The following is a 19,144-nucleotide window of genomic DNA, read 5'->3' as shown; positions in this document are numbered from 1 at the left end:
TCTTTGGGTTTCAGACAGTTGGTAAGACAAAACAACACTGTTGAATATGTCCAACTTGGGCTCTGAGGAAATGTGACGCCCATTTCTTCATTATATTCTGACTTCTTACAGACTCAGAAATGAACTGACTGAGACAATACTGGCAGATGAATTGAACATGAGAACAATTATCAGTGCAGCCCTAATAAATAATTAAACCTCTTAATGACAGACATGATGACGGGTTTGTTTATAAAAATATCACATCTTTATTATAGTGGAGCTGGGACGCACATTTAGAAGTCACGACAGTGTCGACACCGACAGCTTTTAGCCAATATTGCATTTTTGAGTTTCCAATACTGTTTACAATCTTCACAAAAAAAGGTGTTTAAATCTCATTAAAGGTCTGAATCATCAGAGGAAAGCCGTGATTTGATTTAACCCATGTGTATAAAATTTGTTTCCACCATAGAAACTCTAATAATGACCCAGTCCATTCACTCACTCACTGAATCATCACATAATAAAATACTCTGCTTCATAATATATGTTTCCAGGTTTGTAACCTTCACATTGCACATCATCACTGAAGACACGTCACATAAAACAATGATTTCACGATACAGTACCATATCAGACATGTAGCAGGCGGATCATTCAATGAAGCCACGAGGGTAATGCTTTAACCCTCAGGGTTAATTCTACTGCTGCACAATATCAACACACAGTAATCAAACTGAATATAGCAACACATAGACAGGAACCTGCTGCGAGCCAAGTGTTTCATTCATAAATAATCTGAGAGTCACACCTTTAAAATACCAACACTGAGGCCCAGACACACAACCGGATGAGGTCCTTCAAATCCAAAGAGACGGACATAAGAGTTACAGAAAGGTGTGTGTGCATGTGGCAGAGGTGGTCAAGGAGTAAGAGGAGGCACGTCACCCAGACGGTCACCACGGTGAGCAGGTAGTGCAGATTGGAGAAGTGAATTGACCACGAGAGTCCGTCAAAAGGGAGCGAGAGGACTAGAGGTTCAGCTGCAGTCAGAGGTGAGGAGGGACGGTCTGCAGGGCATCTTGGGTCGTACGGTGGATGTTCACATTCTGCAAAGAGGAACGATTTAGTGTCAGATGACCTTTGAATGAAGGAAAATTTACAGGGAGTCGAGGAAAGCGTTGCAATTTAGTTACTGTACACACGCAGCTTATATACAGAGTGATATCTGTGGATCCTCGTTGTTTCGGCACCTGTAATAACTTCTTTTTGTGATGTTCTGTAGTCTGTATGTGGTGAACGTCATGTTTTTCAAGACAGTTTGTCATGTTAGAAAGGTTTTTAGTTTTTGAAAAGTACACCAGCAGTCTGGCAGCAGATGATCCTGCATCTTTGAAGCTGCACCGGATGATTCAGGCTCCTTTGAAACCTCATTGAAGTGCAGAATACCAGACCAATATCCTGCTGCCATCAACCTAAGTGACCCATGGTAGCAGCAGTTTGTTACCCACCCTAGCTTGAAGCATCTTTTCATGCTGTTTTTATTTGGATCACACCACAAACACAGCAGCAGGTTTTGGTAAACTCTTTTTTGCAATATCATCTTCTATTTTCTAAAACTGACTGAGCCTTTCAGCAAAGTGCCAGTATTGTTAGCTGTGAATATCAGCACACATTTTGTTATCACACTAAACTGAGGCAGAAAGAAATCTGTGTGTGACAGTGAGTGTTTTGTTCAGGCTGATGAATAGCACCCCAGTGGAGCCGTCTGCATGTGAATGAATGGAGAAATCTGAGTCTTCAGTTTGCACAGCAGAGCAAGCAGGAAGGGCGCTGAATATCTGATCTATGGACGTATGAACAGGAAGGAAGCAGTCCGCTACTGTTGATCTCCACGTTGCATAAGTAAGACCCAGCTCAGGCTAGACATACATTTATCTTACCATCAAGGCAAAGCATTTAACCCAAGATCTTTACTTTCAGATAGTAAAGAGGAAAACTGGTTGTCAAATTTTCCAAAATGAAGCACAAGCAGAGTGTGGTAAGGATTTATAAAACTGTTGAGTGGAGTTTATTTAGAATCATTAACAGAGATATCTCCTCTTCAGTGAGATGAATATACTGTATGTACCTTCACATTGTTCAACAAAAAACAACAAAACAAATTACGTCTGTACTTCCAGGATCTTCATTAGACAGTGTATGACATCCTAAAACTACAGACAAACTGTAATAAAGGACATTTAATAATGAGATAAACAGAGCTGATTTTTTATGTGCAAAATATAAAAAGGCACAGCCCTGGTTAGTGTTGTGCCGTGCTGTTAAACTATGATTAGAGTGTCCTGAGTCCTACCGACAAAGATATAGTGATACTGCTAAAAGTTAACGTTGTAAAATCAGTCCAGTAAACATCATTAAAAAAAACATCACAACTCACTACTTCAACAAAAAGGTGCTGTAGTTTCGTAGCTTCACAGTGGGATAACAGCATCAGTTCAATAGAAACCCTTCATTAGCTTTTCAGTCATTCTCCAAAAATGGGAGAACGTGCTCGAGACACAGAATCCGTGTCGTAGGACTAATAATCAAAATCAGAAACTGGATTCCAGTCAGTTATCACCATCATCATGTCTTTAAAATATAAGTGGAGGAAACACAGAAGATCAGAAGAGTAACTCGATCAAGGGAAGGTGGAGAAGAGAGACTAGAGGTTGCTGAGTGTGGCAGGTACATTGTGCGTCTGAAGGGTGCAGTGTGCGTAAAGAGGGGTAAAGGAGGTTTGGGTTGGGGGTGGGGTGAGAGGGTACTGCCTCATTGGTGAGCTGGCACTGTTAGCAAAGCCTCCTCTGACATCCGCGACACTTCTACGTTCTGTTTGATGAAAGAAAAGCACAAACAGGGGAGGGGATCAAAACACATCGGAGATATGAAATCCACTGCACACAGACTCAACCTGGTCGAGGGTTTCTGTCTTTGTCGACTGTGTTTGCAGTGCAGGTCAAGAAGAAGTTAAAACACTGCAGGTAAGCTTTTGTCATGCTCATCTAAGTTTTCCAAACAGATGATTTCTCAGCTACAAAAATCTGAAAAAAGAGGCTTAATGTGTGATGGACTATCATCTAAAAATCCCAAACTTCACCTTGACAGTCAATTAATTACTATGACTACATCATATCATATCACTGATACAGGCCACATACTGTATACTCACTGTCATGATAGTTGCCACCAAAGACAACATTTGCATTATGACTCAGGCTGTAGCAAAACTCAAATTTTTTACATTCGAATAAAAGGTAGAGGTTTTCAAATGATGCTTCCAATGTCGGTCGTCATATTTCTTCTTTGTATAGTGCTGGGTGCCAAGCATATACAGATACATAATGATCCTTTATTACGACGATATGTCAGAAGCGTGTCTGAAGTGGAATGGATTGAAAGATCGGTGAAGTCAGTGTCACTGGCGCTTGCTGCTGCTGGGGTAGAAAGATTTAGCAAACGTTGGGAATTAGAGTCCTGCAAGATGGAACCTGGGCTTTTCAGAGGTGCGTTCATAAGTTGTTTTATTCGTTGTAAATCTGTACAGCAATCTACCAAAAGAACAAAGCAGGTATGTCTCATTGCGTGATCCAAATCTTTATCAAAACTTGCCATTTTCAGTGTGCTTGTTGTTAGCTAAGGGGATGCTGTAGTCTCTTGTAGTGAAGGGGATTTGAAAACGGTCACAAGTAGATAGCGGAGGGAGGGGAGACCGCCAGCCTACATAGACAGCTAATGGCAGGCTTACGGCCACAGTTTACATCCTATGAGTCAAACTAGATTGCTGCTAGTCGCCCTGTCTGTGAGCTGTGTTCCTCCCTTTGAGCTGAAGAGCAAACAGTTTTTTCGACTGCAGTGAAATTGTGGGTTTTGAAAGGCTACATGCTAACAAATATGGACTAAAGCAGAATATTTCATTGGGTAAAAACTTCATGCATCAGTCTTTTTCAATAAATGTTGACGGCTGGACTGCTGGAGTTGCTCTGGAGTTCTTGGAAACGTCTGGAACGGATAAGTCGGAAACAATCCTACGCTAGAATTGAACTCTAAAAATCGCACAACACTAATAATATTGGTGTAGCATAATCTTTATCTGTAACTGTGTAGAAATACAAGGTTTAAACAGAATGAACAAAAAAAGGGCGTAATTTTTATGTTGATTTTGAATTGGAATAATAAAGCCTCAAACTGTTCGGTACAGCCCTAATTATGACAGGTATATTTCACAGAGAATTATCAGTGGCTGTTCGACCATCAACCATCATAGTGTGACAACCTACTGATTCTTTTCAGCATTGAACCCTGTCAGAAACTGTAACCTGATCCAATCAGAGGCATATTTGTTTAAAGGGTGTGAGGGTGAAAACATGGAACGTTAGAGGCATTGTTGCTCTCCTGAGAACACATGATCCGACACAAACCTGCTCTCAGCTCTTTCCATACCACTGATGATATAAACATGGCCGTCAGAATGAACTGTGGCTGTGGTGATATGTCAGGTGACACATGATGTCCAGGACATGCGGCTGTCGGACCAGCCTGTTTGTAAACCTTCTCTTACCTTGCACAATATTAGTCGTCCGTAGTGTGTGTGTGTGTGTGTGTGTGTGTGCTGTCGGACCAGCCTGTTTGTAAACCTTCTCTTACCTTGCACAATATTAGTCGTCCGTAGTGTGTGTGTGTGTGTGTGTGTGTGTGTGTGTGTGTGTGTGTGTGTGTGTTTGTATGCCGTGATACCCACCTCTGGTTTTTCCCGGTGTGTGTTGACTGCTTCCACATTTAAGCAGATGGACTCCACCTTACACCCTGAGCATGCAGACAGATTTGATTCATTAGTTCAGTTTTTTTTATTTACTATTTATCATAAATAGATTTATCATGTGCACCATATGCTGACAGGAGACCAATCCTACCGTAGGCCACCGGCGTTAGCTTCAGCACAGTGTGCAGTGGGCACTTCAGGTACGGCAGCTCCTCTGTGTGAAGACAAACATACAGGTTCATGAAACTACCCAGACAATCGAGGAGCTCTCGCTCCTGTACATCATTTCAAATTACTTCTTTTAATCTGTAAGTTTTAATCTTTTGACTTTTTATCTGACATTTCTACATCTACAATATGGAAATCAGGTCAGTCAGCCAGGACTGAAACATTTCTTAATCTGGGCACTATGAAAGTATGTCACGGCTTTACACTGAATGTGTCACTGTCAGTGTAAGAAACATTTTATCCAGTGCCTTACTGGAACTAAGGAGGCATTAATACCTTACGATAGCGAAAATGCAACTGCGTGACTAAGAGGTTAAATGCACCCTCAAGATAATCTTATTACATGATCTCTAATCTTTGCTGAACTGTAATTTTGTGAAGTATTACTTTGTAAGTAAATCCACCTTTTCCCTAAACTCACTTTATCTACTTCTATTTAGTGAATTTATTGAGTTACTACGTTCCCAACAGTGCTTTGTGTTTATCCGTGTAGGGTTTTTTGTGTATGTTTCTGTACCTGTGGTTAAGTGTGCCCTGCTAAACTGCTTTAAGGGGCTCTGTTAAATCAAAAGACTGACCTGCTGTCTTGTCCAAGAAATAGGCCAACAGGCAGCGCATGACTGCCTGGTGACAGACGACCAGCACGTTCTCTTGCCGTTCCAGCTCCATGATGACCGGCTCTAACCGCTGCACCAGGTCCTCGTAGGACTGAGTCAAAATGGACACGAAAAGAGGAAAATCAGACACGTGGAAATTTATTCTTGGAACTCTTCGGTTACAGTTCACCACAAAATCATCATCAATCAAAAAATAAGAGACAGAGCTTTAAGCGTGTTAATTAAAAGGTCCGTACGATTCATTTTCTTCAGTCTGCTGAATAATCAATATCAGTTTAACAGATTGACATTCAGCAGGGGGAAAAATCCATACAGGCTGTCTAGACCAACACTAGCTTTAACAAGATTCCCCAAAGCCCTACATCAGCACTGTCCGCCCACGCAGCCAGCTAATGCCCATATCCATCTTCCTGTGTTAGATTAATGGAGAGGTAATGGGATGGACTTAAGGTGAGAACAGACCAGTGGGCATTCAGACACACAGTAAACAACCCGGCCCCACGTTTTTTGGCACACACACACACACACACACACACACACACACACACACACACACACACACACACACTAATGTGAAGTCTTTGTTTACTGTAATCTGGTGTTTAGCCAAATCTGTTAAGAGGCTGCTCGTCCAAGCGGAGGCTCATTAGCAGAGAGTAAGTGGCCAGTAGCCATCTGGATGCTGTTTAATTACGTTTGTGGTGATGTGTGAGTTTCTATGAGCGTGTGAGTGTGCACTTAAATTCACAAAGGAGCTTTGGGAAATTCCAAAGTTCAAACAGAGGCACACTGTCCACAAACACGTTAATTTAACATTAACATAAAAAACACACATCAGTTACATAACCACATTCCATCATTAGACAAAGCATAGCATTAATTTTAGACACTGACCTCTCCTTTCGGGTAGCGATAGCGGTATTTGTCCTGGTCCCTCAGAGCAAACTCCAGAGGGTAGTGCTCCTGGATCTCCTCATACATCATCTCCTCACACACGCCCTAAAATGACATCAAACGCAGATCAATCTCCATTACCACCGCACACCTGTCAGCAAACATCTGTGCTCAGCAGCCAAGATCAAAGTACTCACTGCATCAATCTCGTTCAGGACCTTCCACTGTTCGTAGGGCACACAGAGAGCCTCAGCCGTCTGGATGGTTCTCTTCATCTGACTGGTCCACACCTTCAGGTCTCTGATGCCCTGCGCCTGGATGAACTGGCTCAGCTTCTTTGCAAACTGAATGGAGAAGAAAAGATTTGTTAAACCATACAGTCAAATTAACAAAAAAAAAAAAAAAAAGAAGCCATATGTTTCTTGTTAAAGAAGTTTTGATATACCTCTTTGCCTCTATGCGTGAGGCCCGAGTCTCCTCCGATCCGACCATTGACATTGAGCTCGCTCTCGCCATGGCGGCACAGGTAGATGGAGCGCGGCGTGATGTGAATGTTCATGAGGTAGTAGACAATCCGGCTCTGGATGTGGTCCAGCACCCTGTTGACCAAGTACCGCTGACCCACGTCCATGATTTTAATGAAGGAGAGATCCCTGACAGGAGAACACACACACACACACACACACACACACACACACACACTGAGCTTCCTGTTTGACGAGCCAACAACAGTGTATAGATTTGAGAACCCTGACATAATTAGTTGCTTAGTTTGAATCACTGCATATACATATTATAAAGAATGGTGGTATGTAATACAAAATTAATTTAATTTGATATACTACTGTAGGGGTGAATACTTGATTCTGATTGGCTACAGGATGTTCATTCATTCATTCCTGATAATGGAAAACTGATAGTTTTAAATTAATGTGCTGGCAGGTTACTCAAAAATTAGTTACCATAGCAACATAAACACAGTCAAAGCCTTTGTTTAAAATTCATTTCAACACTTAAACAAGCTATCGTCTAATTACAACAAGTGACTTCAACATTTATTTTAATTTGCAAGACGTACACTGCCCCTCTGAACTTATTGAAACTTTGTGCCACATAAGCGATCGTCTCACATCCTATACGCTATTCAACTTGCTTTCTCAGCCTGTGGCTGACAGCAACATTACGCGTGGCCTATCGATTGTTTGTAAAAATCTTGATATTAATTTGGGGCGAAAGGCATTACTTGATACCTAGCTAGTCTTGTTTTTAAACATACTGTCAAATTTTATGTACTATTTCTCAACTATAGTCAATGTTGTTGACTTTAAATCTTGCTGGCATGACGTTAGCTTTCGAGCCAAAGGATTCTATGAGCTGAGTGGACTAGAAATATCTCTTGCCAAGTCTCATCCAAGTCTTATCCTATCTACTGGAGTAGTGAACAATGTTTCTGTTGCAAAAGAACCTTATGGGAGGGTAGTGATAGCTCCAGGTATTAGTCAAACCCTCAGGTGTTACCAGGGGGAAAAACTTTTGATTTTCAATGCAAAACTTGAAAATATAAATAATTTGTCTTATTTTCTTTTCTTTGGTAAGTGACCATAGTATAAGCAGGATAATGCCCACAGAGGCAACAGTCCTTCGCTGCACGTCAGACAGTTCTGGCCTCCCTGTCATCCATGTATTTCTGATAATGGATACCTTTTTGGGCACTATCAGTAAAAGTCAAATTTAATGAAATTTAAAATGTATTTCCTTGATCTGTCACATATCTGTGTGAGCGAGCTGTTGCACTGGCTTTTTATAATGAAGCAGAACTGTTTAACATGAGATAAAAGGTCATGCCGATTAAATTTTTTAACTGAGAGAAAACACTAAATTGCTGTCCCATCGTTCTGGTGAAAAACCCAGAGTGTATTTTTTTTGCTAAGCTAGGACATCTTTCCTTACACACACACGCCACACCAGCTTTCACCTCACCTGTCCAAGATTTCATCCAGCGTCTCGTAGGAGTTTTCGTAACACTTGATCCTCTTCATGAAATCTTCCACAGCCTCTTCTGTGTTACAGTTGGTGTAGTCGGGGCTGCCCAGCTTCACTTGCTAAACAGAGAAACATCAGCGGAGTGAGTACAACATGGACAGACGTTCATTTTCTCTTCAGATAAAAGAACCCAGTAAACTCAAACACTTACCACTATGTTCTCCTGTATGACATCTGGGTCTTCACACACAGACTCAACGAAGAACACCTGCGAGAAGAGGACAAGGAACAGTTAAAACTCAGTGTGAACCTTAACTAATGCAGTATGTCCTCACAGAATTGTGACCCCCCGGGTTACCTTAAAGCCATTCTGCTCTGCAAACTGGATGATGGTTTCCCTCCTTTCTCTGGTCGTGTTTGTTGCATCAAAAACCTGTTTAACACGAACAGAACAAACACCACAAACACCGATAAGCTTTTCAGCACTGCACACTGCCTGACACATCTAAACCAAACAGCATTTAACTTTTCACCCACCGCCACTTGGCCTCCTTCCTCTGTGAGATACTGTCGCACATCGTTCAACGCTGCTGAGGCACATTGTCTGTAAAGATCACAGAGAACAGCTGTCAAAAATGTGACATGGTGGGTGGCAGAACAAATTGCTAGGAAGGTCTGAGGGTAGCTGCCGCTCTTACCGTCTGATCCTCAACCCCTCCTCATTGTCTGGACGGAAGAACTCAAAGGACTTGTAGATCTTCACAAAGTCTCTCCTGTACTGACCAACATTGAACTCTATGGGAAAGATGGAGGCAAGGACACATTAAATCGTCTTTCTCTCAGCATTTAACTTGTGAATCAACTCCCTCTTCTCTCTAGAACTGATGTTTCTACAATACTATTCACTGGAGCTGACAATCCTGAGAAGTCGTACCCCTGGTAGGCACGCCGATCCAGTTGAGATAGCGGGTCAGCTTCTTGGAGATATAGGTCTTCCCCCTGGCAGGAAGGCCCACTGTCACGATCAGGGTGGGACAGTTGGTCATACATACTGGAATGAAACATGGAGAAGGGAGAGAAGCTTAAGTCATGTGCTAATCACACATAATGCACATGAAGACGTAAAATCGATCTCACAGTAAAATGTGTCACGCCTCAGTACAAGCATGTTGGTTCATCTCGAGGTTTTGTTCAACTATTATCATCACAGCTGCAAATATGCCTCCATCACCATCATCATTTATAGGAATCAATATCAACTTAAATATTAGATTGTCCTTATCGATATGTGTGTGTAATCCAGTGTTATCGCCAATGATGACAAAGTCACACCACTTTGACAATGCAGTCAGCCAGGAGCAGAGGTCACAGCGGCGCCAGGCTGTGCCCGAAGAGTTGTGAAACACTGCACTTTAACTACTCAAGACATCTGGAGAGAGCCAACAGCTAGTTTCCACACACAGCTGCAGTGTGTGCACAGATGACTGGGTCAGAGAGCGGGATAGTTTTTATGGGTGCTACTTCACTGTATGCATCTTCCTGTAAGATAGCGTCTGTGTTTTATAATTCCCTGTATGTAAAAGAATTGCAAGAGTCTATCAGAGGAAGGTACAGTCTGTCCAAAAAGATCTGGTGTACACATCACAGGTACATTTCACAGCTACCTCCCTGATAGTGCTGTGCTACTGACGTTGGCAGGAATCAGACATGTTATCAAAAGCTCCCAGCGTTTTAACTGTGCAAAGCAGAACACGCAATATAGAGACGCACACATTTAATCACTCAGGTGATTGTGATCTGCATGACTGAGAGTCAATCTACTCTAACCTAAGGGCTTAAATTTGACATTTGATCTCAAACCTCTTATGTAAGTGGTTGTAGTTTGGGGGAAAAATGTAAGTATGATTGACAGACCCCACCGTACTTTTACAAATATCTTTAAGTATCTGATTGTCTCTCCAAAAGGTTTAATTCTGTTGACGCAACCTCGCATTTATCTCTTTGCGCTGTCCTTTCTGTCGTAGGTCCCAACACAGATTCTGGCTTACTGCTGATAATTCTAATTATAATTTCATTGATAATTCTGTTCTCTGGATGATTTATGACATAAATATTTGACTTAACTTTTGATGTGTTGAATTTACTATATCGATACAATTACAAATTCTTTAATTGTGAAGTGCAACATGCTTGTATTCCTAAAAATTATCTTTTGGGTGAGTAATATATTACTGTTCTGTATTTTTCTACCTTTTCTATAGAATTTCTTATTATATGTGTTATTTTTTTTGAATAAATTATATATATATATATATATATATATATATATTTAACTTTATTTGTGATGTGTTGTATTTAATATGTACCTGTATAATGTTGATGTTGATGTTTCTAGTTCATTTTCATAGAGTCCTGCTCTGTCCCCCATGTGGAGTATGAAACAGTTGTTCAACTGTGCTCTGATTGTTTCTGTCTGAGAGAAGAAGGACTCTCAATCATGCAGATCCCAATCACCCGAGTGATGAGTGTGTGTGTTGCTTGTCCTGCTTTGCCATGTCTGACAAAAGGTCTTTTCAAACAGTGTGATGATCTTGCCTTAGTTTGGGTTCTTGTCCCAGCAGCTGTAAAACTTTTTGGTGTGTGTACCCTTCACCCTGAGTGAACCAACCAACTTCACTCCACCCAAACAGACCCATTGACCCACCACGCGCTCATGATTTCATTGGCATTTTAAAGTCCATTGATTCAAATATTGTCTCTCAGTCAGGCCACAGTGAGGAAACACTGACCATACACACAAATGACCAATGTGAGCACAGATAAAAATAAAAACCAGCACATCCACAGGGTGCAAATCACTCACATGACTGCAGGGATACAATTCCTGTTTACTAACAACTAACAGTTAGAACTGGCACCCAGTAACAACGCGATGACACCCCGGCACCACCAGTCCTTTCTCCTCACTGCGAGCAGCCTTCATCATGTGAATCCTTACGTAACTGAGTGAACCAGATGGCTGCAGCCACAGTAAGACGTTTGAACTCTGCCAACTGAGCTCCACGCGGGTTTAACCGTTGTAACGTTAGCTAACACATCACGGCAGATTGAGATGAGTGCTGCACGCTGGGGGACGGATATACGTTAATTATTGAAGTTACCGCGGCGCCTCGCGCTACGTACACGCAAATGCGAGCAGCAAACCTCAGACGACAGAAACGGAAGATATGTATCGATACTCATTCAACAACCGCTGAAATAGCTCAACATTTTGCTAACTGTCGCCACGTCGTCATACGCACCCTTTCTCTGAGAAATGTGTTTTTCAGGAAGGCCATTTTTATACGGCATCCAGATCTTCTTCAGGGGGTTTTGGGTGAGTTCCCGCGGATTTCGCGGTGTTTTGTCCTCCATTCCGTCTGGCTGTGAGGTGGAGGCAGCCGCGGCGGGGACACGGGGCCTTTTCCCGTGATGCTGCTCTGAAGGTGACCGGTGTTTCATCCGCGCTGCTGTGCGGTGATGGAGATGGTCAGGTCGCCCGGTCTCTCGTCTCCCTCTCAGCAGCGCTGCTGTCACGTGCTCACTCAGGTCTGCCCACAAAGAAGAAGGCCAACGGCTAGCCGTAATGACCGCAGTACGGGCGCAAGCTCATCTTCTATTTTACCGTAAGTGACATCAGCTGTGCTCTGTGTGCTGAGCGCTCAGCCACAAACACAAGTTTAGGGCGCAAGGACATTTTAGAGCGGGACAAACAGTGTAACGATGCGTGAAAATGCTCCAACAATACACTATTATAAATTAATTTGTTACCACAACAGTACAAATGTGCTCTAACATGGCAGATATGGCAATAATCCTGGATTTATTAACAATGTGGTACATGCTGAAGGAGATATGCAACTTTAGGGTAAACTGGGGGAAGATGTTCCCCTTAAGAACCGATGCAGTTTAGCATGTTCAGGATGGTGATGCATAAAGCAACACAATGTTGGAGGAGGTAAATTGATAGAGAAGACAATTTAGTTGAGCACTGCCTGGGCCCACATGCCCTGAGCTCAAAACCAGCCATTTAACTAAATACAATGAACTAATCCCAATCCTGACCCATTAATGGATTATCTAGAAGCTTAGTGTTTCCTTCAGGCTAATTGTTTTCATTTCAGGATGTCCTGAAAGCGAGCTTGCTAAAAATGTTGGCTAGTTCTGGTGAAATAAATCTAAAGATTGCGGCAATTCAGATGAAATGTCACAACTGGCTAGAGCATGGCCATTCAATACATGTGTTGAAAGTAGATTTAGTGCCATATATTAGTTAAGAGAGGAATTAGGGGGTTGGGGCCCATGTTACCCTGCTAGAAGAGACATTTTGAAAAAAGTCAGCCATGGGTGGATTAAAAGAAAACCAAAGATTTTTTGTTGTTTTGTGTGTCTTTATAGTAACTTTGTTTCTTTATAGTTGTTTGGTTTCTCTTTTCGATAAATGGTAGTCGTCTTCTTTGGTAGTTCTGTGTCTCATTGAAGTCATGTGGCTTTTATGATTGTTTTGTCCCCTTTTGTAGTTGTTTTGTGTCTCTTTGCCCATTCAGTAATCCATCCATGGTCACAGCAAGCGTTAGTTAAATGTTCCTGCTATAACAATTCAAAATGTGAAAAATGTCTGTGTTCAACATGTTCAATATTGCTTAAAGACTGCATTATGTTTGGCCTTATCGTAGCACAGTGGTTGCTCAAGACTTCACCCTGGGCTAAGTTTGACTATTTCATGGGACTTTACAAACTGTTATGTAAATCTACAAAAGCCGGAGAGTGGCTGGTTCAAGTCCTGCATGAACTACAGTACAGAATATGGACTGTTGGTTGGAAAGGTGCCAGTTCACCTCCTGGGTACTGCTGAGGTACCCTTGGACAGTGAACTCCCAACTCCTTTGGCAGCCCCCTCACTCTGACATCTCTGCACTGCAGCATGTCTGTAGGCCATGTGTGTGTGTGTGTGTGTGTGTGTGTGTGTGTGTGTGTAGGTATGTGTATTTCAGGCCAATGTGCGTGTCATGTGTAATGACTATGGAAAACTGCCTTTAGTTATTTGTTGTCTTAAGGAGCAACTCTGAGTCGCTTGAACAGGACGACACAAGACAAAGTGCTGTCTGTTAAATGGGGACAGAATACAAACTCAACTATTAATGTGAGTGCTGATTCTTTTTAAAGAAAACTGTCCCTTTCCAGCATTTCCACATGTCACAACAGGAAAAACACAGGTGTAAACAATAACATTAATGATGACTGAATGTCATGCAGCTGCTTCAGTTTCAGGATTAAGTACATGTGCTTGTTTATACAACCAGTGAGACATTTAGGATGCTGATTGCCTCAGGATACTGTACGCGCCATTGTGGAAGCGAGATGTAATAGTTTTCTACACTGTCTTAAAAGAATAGTCTTTGGTAGGCTTTCTTCTGGATGATGTTTGTCTTTCCATCTCAGTAAGAAGGAGACTGTAGTCCCATCTAAGGAATTCACTCTCCCCGCCACCTGTTTGTTTATAACCAGTGGCAGTAGCTCTCCATGGTTTATACACAGGTGCAAAACAAGTTCTTTAGTTCAGCTGATGTGTAGTTTCAGATTGTTATTGCTACATCAGTCAACCATAGAGGAAACCTCATTCCTGTACACTGTCTCATCTTTAACAGGAATCACACCAGTACTTTTCCTACTATGACAGCGCAATCTAAATTCTGGGAAAAGATCTATTGTACGTGCTGGCTTACTGTCACACTGTCATGACTAACAGCTGCATTTGAACTGAACAGAGCTATTGTTCATGTTGTAAGTTACACCCGGGCATTTCCTACTGCGCCATGTCAATCAGAAGTCCAAACAAACACGCTCAACCCTCAGAAGTATGTATGGGTGCTGAATCCTCAATGAAAAATGTAAAAAAAAATATATATATATATATATTTATATATAAAATAAATTCTGGGAAAAGATCTATTGTACGTGCTGGCTCACCATCACACTGTCATGACAGTAGTGAGTATGCTCAGAACTTTAAAAACACAAGCATTTTTGGTAAACCTTACTATTTAAAACTGAACTGAAAGTGAAACTTATCTATACTCTCCTCAAACCAGTTTTAGGAACAACAGCTTTTAGGAAAAATGCACATGTTTGGGAAGTGTTGAGCACACAACAGGATAAATAGTTTTGGATCAGACTGCACAAATTGTGTGAGAGTTTGTTAACGGATGTTTTGATAAATTTGTGCTGTTCTTAAAAGTATTCCTGAATTCAAGGTAACACAGCATGACTAATTACAATACAAATGGTCATTTTGTGGGTGAAGTATTAATTTAAAGGTAATCCCAACAAGCACGGGCAGACAATGTCCATGAGATGGCAGCATTACTCTCCCTCCTTCTCTGTGCATGTGTGTGCCAACCCAGGCTTGTAAACTACCAGTGTAAAAGAGAAACCATTCAATAAGACTCAACAACCCTGCAACACATTCTACATTTCCTTTACATGTAACACTTAAAGTGTTCAGATTGTGTGCTGGGAAGGTGTCAGAGGATTTGTATGAAGGTGTTTCTAATATTCTGTCTGTCGCAGGTGCCTTTAAAATTAATGCACTCTAGTAACGGCAACATCATAATGTCTATTGAATTTACCATGGAGATGAATCCACACTAATACAGTGTCAACATAAACTGAACATTATAAGCTTTACAAAGACAGGACTTTGTGCAGAGGTTGGACTGAATTAACCTGTGCATGTGTGCATCATGGTGGTAAGTCACTGTACATTTTCAGGTTAGTAGGCCCATCTGTTCACGTGTTGATGCATTCCTCACGGACTATCTGATGCACTGATTATATTAAGCTTTAAAGTCACTCTTTAGAGCAACAGGGCCCGTGACCTAAATATGGCAAGATGGAGGTTTTCTAATTAAATAGCTCCTACTCTCTCACGAATTCCCTGACTGCTTGTAGACTATATCTCAGGTTCATTGGGTCCACTAATAAATGGCACACTAACTCATGTCAGGGGTGTATTTTTAGCTTTTTTCAGCCAGGTAGATTTAAAATAATAATAAAAAAAACATACAAGCTGTGGCCCATACTGTACATTGTCAGCTGCATAAACTTTGGACATGTATTATTTAAAGTAGCTTATCTTATCTGCGTAAAGCTTGGGTAGCCTGTGTGAAAACAGCAGCTGGCAGTCATTCATACGTGCTGTATGAAACATGCCAGATAGTTTCCAGTGAGGTCAAACGTGCACACTTCACACTGGGACATGAACAGGAAACAGCTACATGAGCTCCTCCTCCTCCTTCTCCTCCTGCTTCTCCTCCTCCCAGCAGCTGTCAGCCTCTGATTGCAGCTAACAGCCTTTAGCCTGTACTATACTGGGTAAGTCATCTCCCAATATAGAATGTTAACATTACACTGGGCAGTAAACCAACATCCACCACACTGAGAGAGCCCTTCAGCTCACACATCAACAGCCAGTGCTGTGGGAGACATAGATGTCATGGCTGCAGCCCAGTGTGAGCTGTACAATAACAACAAACACACAACAAACAGCCAGAAAACGCAAACCATCCACCTCTGCAACAGCATCTCCATCACGATCAGTGTGTGAAGAATAAAACAGCAGCCTATTAATAACTGTAAAGACACCTTGGATCAGCTGCATCTACACGGAGCTGCATTCAGATATATTTCTATAATATATATCTCGGCAGCAGCCTAAAAGCATCCGCCTGGCTCCTCATCCTCACAGCTCAGCAGCTGCTGTCACACATGAGGCAGTTTACTGTCATAAAAGCAAAGATTGTCGCCTGTTGTTGTAATGTAGGGTAAAGGTCTCGCTGGCAGCGCCAACAAACGACAGCACATCGGCTCGTGTTTACGTCTTGTCGTAGCGCAGCTCGACCTGCCTCTCATCCGGTTATAGATGCGCAATATAAACCCCGAGTATGTGCTGTGCTAAAAGCCTCCAAAGCGACGTGTCTTACCTGCTCTGTCCTGGGTCTGTGTGAGCTTGGTGCGGCTGGAGCAGCCTCTCATCATGGGCGTCTGTCTGATGGAGCGCAGTGCCTGCCTGGCGGTGTGTGTACGTGCGTCCAGCTGCAGCCTGCCGAGCGCTTCACTGATGCTGCTCACCGTTCACACACCCACTCGTGTCTGTGTTTGTGTATGGGACCTCGTCCCCGGGTGGAAGGCTTTTTCCAAAACTGGATGGAGTGAGGTAGCAGCCTACCTGCCCTCTGCACCCTCCCACCTTTTGACAGCTGACAAATGTCCCCTCGAGTGCTGACAGAGCTTAAGGTTATGACGCGTAATGGTTAGGACATTACAGGAAACATTACACCATGCAGCCAAACTGCACAGGCCTACCACACACAGACGTCACAACAGTCATGGGATACTATCAGCCTATTTTAATACATAAAGAAAACAATCACGTTGAGGACACAACATGTTCACTGTTGAATGCAAAACTGAGGACCATACAGGAATAAGGAAGAGTCTGGACATTTTCCAGTAACAGTCTAACTTGCAGAACTTGTTTTCCTGCATTGCCCATTAAAGTATTCAACCTACATTGCACTTTCACACGTTTAAAGGTCCAGTGTGCAGGACTGAGGTTTTTACCAGGGGCCAAATTATCAGCAGAGGTCTCTTCTTCTCCAAAGCAGTTTGACATTATAAATAAGTGTTTCTCCTGCACTGTCGGTTTGTCAGAACAGGGCAGCCCACCTTTTTTCTCTGACAACTTAAGATCCAGACGTTCAGGAGGTTTTTGACAGGAAGAGGTCTCGTCCTCTCCAAAACAAACAGACCCTGTGATTTTAACTGGTAAAAACACTAAATGAAGCAGTTTCACATTAAAAAATCAGGGTCTTTCAGACATAGCTTGTTTTAGTGGCCAATGCCCCTATCTTGGTTTGTCCATTCTGGGCTACTGTAAAACATATGATGGTGCAACATTGCGATCTCCATAGATGAGGACCCGCTCCCTTTCAAGATATAAACAGGCCAGTCTAAGGTAACAAAAGCACGGCAATTCTTATTTTCAGGTGATTATACACTAAACAAAACATACTTAAATTACATTTCTGCCAATATGTCCCCCCAAATCCTACACACTGGACCTTTGATTGGGCAGGCTAACAACCTATTGATCAACCAGGCAAGCAGAACAGAGACTCTGATATCAAACTGAAAGCAAATCTCTACAAACTGAACTGATGTGATCCCTTAAAAATCAATTGCATAACTGTGTACCCATTTATTATGACACACCTAAACTATGTCTGGTGCAGCTTTTTGTTTTAGAAGAAGTTTTTTCTGTGTTGCATAGACATCACCTATGTCTAACTAAGGTGTGACGAATTCCAAACAAATTTGTGACAAGTTTTCTCAAACACTAATCTAATGTACCCATGTCAGGAATATTGCCAGAAAAATAACACAAACTGAACTAGCACCAAAAATCGGTCATTAGAAAATGAAACGACTACAGCACAGAGGTGTGTTTGCTGTTTGCCCTCATCAAGTCACTGTGAATCCACGTAGAGACATGAGTGTGGCCAACAAGAGGCCTGTGTGAATGAGCTACAGGGTTTCACGGCTCAGATTGGAGAGCCTGTTTTTGTACTCAATGTAGATCATTTTTCCTCTCATCAGTGTCACAAATCCAACTCAGTCCGTTGGTTTAAAGCTGCAAAACAAGAACCATGAAACAGGTAAAGTTGGATGCAGGTTGGGGGGTTGAAAACTACTGTAAATACTGTAGTGACGCTGATTTGTGTACTTGTGTTTGAAATTGTCTCTATTAAGCCATGTTTAATGTGTGTTTTGAATCAACTTAACTTTACAGTACTTCACAGAAAACCGACTGACCAGTGTTTCGGAGGTGTAACTACTGAGACACACCACAGCACAAGCATACATGCTCACAACTGCATAGGCCATGTGCATAGGCTACGGTGTAAGCTCTGCATAGAGCTGATGCGTATGAGCCATCTATATCTACAAACGGAGAAGGTCCTCTTCCACAGAGTCTGCCATGTTGTTTCTACAGTAGCCTATAATTGACAAATCAAACACTGGCTCTAGACAGGGTGATTCATGTTTTTACTTTTCGCATCAGCCACCGTAGCTCTCCTACATGTTTGGTACACGGGAGGAGTTTCAGTTCTGCAACATCACCACTAGATGCTACAAACTCCTGCATATTACACCTTTAAATACAACACATCTCCAATTTCAGATCGTTAACCAGGCTTACCCTGGAGGTACAATACTATGAAATCATGCAAATTCAGTGGCCAGGGAACACACACTTTTATCTGAGGCTATTTCAGTGGCTGTAATGATAGCTTTATCAGCAGCCTGTGATAGTGATGACACTAATTGTCAAGCACAAGGCCTGTAACCGCACATCTGTGGATGAACGAGACAATCACACACACACACACACACACACACTAGAGAATAATAATACATAAGGAGAACAAACGGAGCTCAGACAACATGGACTGAGCACGACAGAAACAGTTTAAGGCCAGATGGCTCTCAACTGACCTTCAACACATTCCTCCCTAAAGGGCAGAGAGATCTATCC

General features: G+C 42.2%; 1 protein-coding gene across 4 annotated transcripts; it reads right to left on the bottom strand.

Moving 5' to 3' along the window:
* Nucleotides 1–224: 224 nt before the first annotated feature.
* LOC126385717 (6-phosphofructo-2-kinase/fructose-2,6-bisphosphatase 4-like) lies at nucleotides 225–16,806 on the bottom strand. Of its 4 annotated transcripts, none has more exons than XM_050037600.1 (14): nucleotides 16,530–16,806; nucleotides 9,443–9,559; nucleotides 9,207–9,303; nucleotides 9,046–9,112; nucleotides 8,867–8,941; nucleotides 8,720–8,776; nucleotides 8,506–8,627; nucleotides 6,971–7,178; nucleotides 6,723–6,869; nucleotides 6,526–6,630; nucleotides 5,593–5,722; nucleotides 4,938–5,000; nucleotides 4,766–4,830; nucleotides 225–1,091 (listed from the first exon to the last, which is right to left on the bottom strand). In XM_050037600.1, exons 1-14 carry the CDS (start codon nucleotides 16,582–16,584, stop codon nucleotides 1,032–1,034), a joined length of 1,368 nt encoding a protein of 455 aa, XP_049893557.1. In that variant the 5' UTR covers nucleotides 16,585–16,806; the 3' UTR covers nucleotides 225–1,031. The 4 variants fall into 4 exon arrangements, with proteins under 4 accessions (XP_049893557.1, XP_049893554.1, XP_049893555.1 ...); XM_050037597.1 differs by lacking the exon at nucleotides 16,530–16,806 and adding an exon at nucleotides 11,811–12,092; XM_050037598.1 differs by lacking the exon at nucleotides 225–1,091 and adding an exon at nucleotides 2,025–2,856.
* Nucleotides 16,807–19,144: the final 2,338 nt, after the last annotated feature.

The sequence above is a fragment of the Epinephelus moara genome, chromosome 24 (genome assembly GCF_006386435.1).
Source record: "Epinephelus moara isolate mb chromosome 24, YSFRI_EMoa_1.0, whole genome shotgun sequence".
Taxonomy (NCBI): Eukaryota; Metazoa; Chordata; class Actinopteri; order Perciformes; family Serranidae; genus Epinephelus; species Epinephelus moara.
Note: the sequence above shows the minus strand (reverse complement) of the source record. Positions and strands in the feature narration are given on the sequence as shown.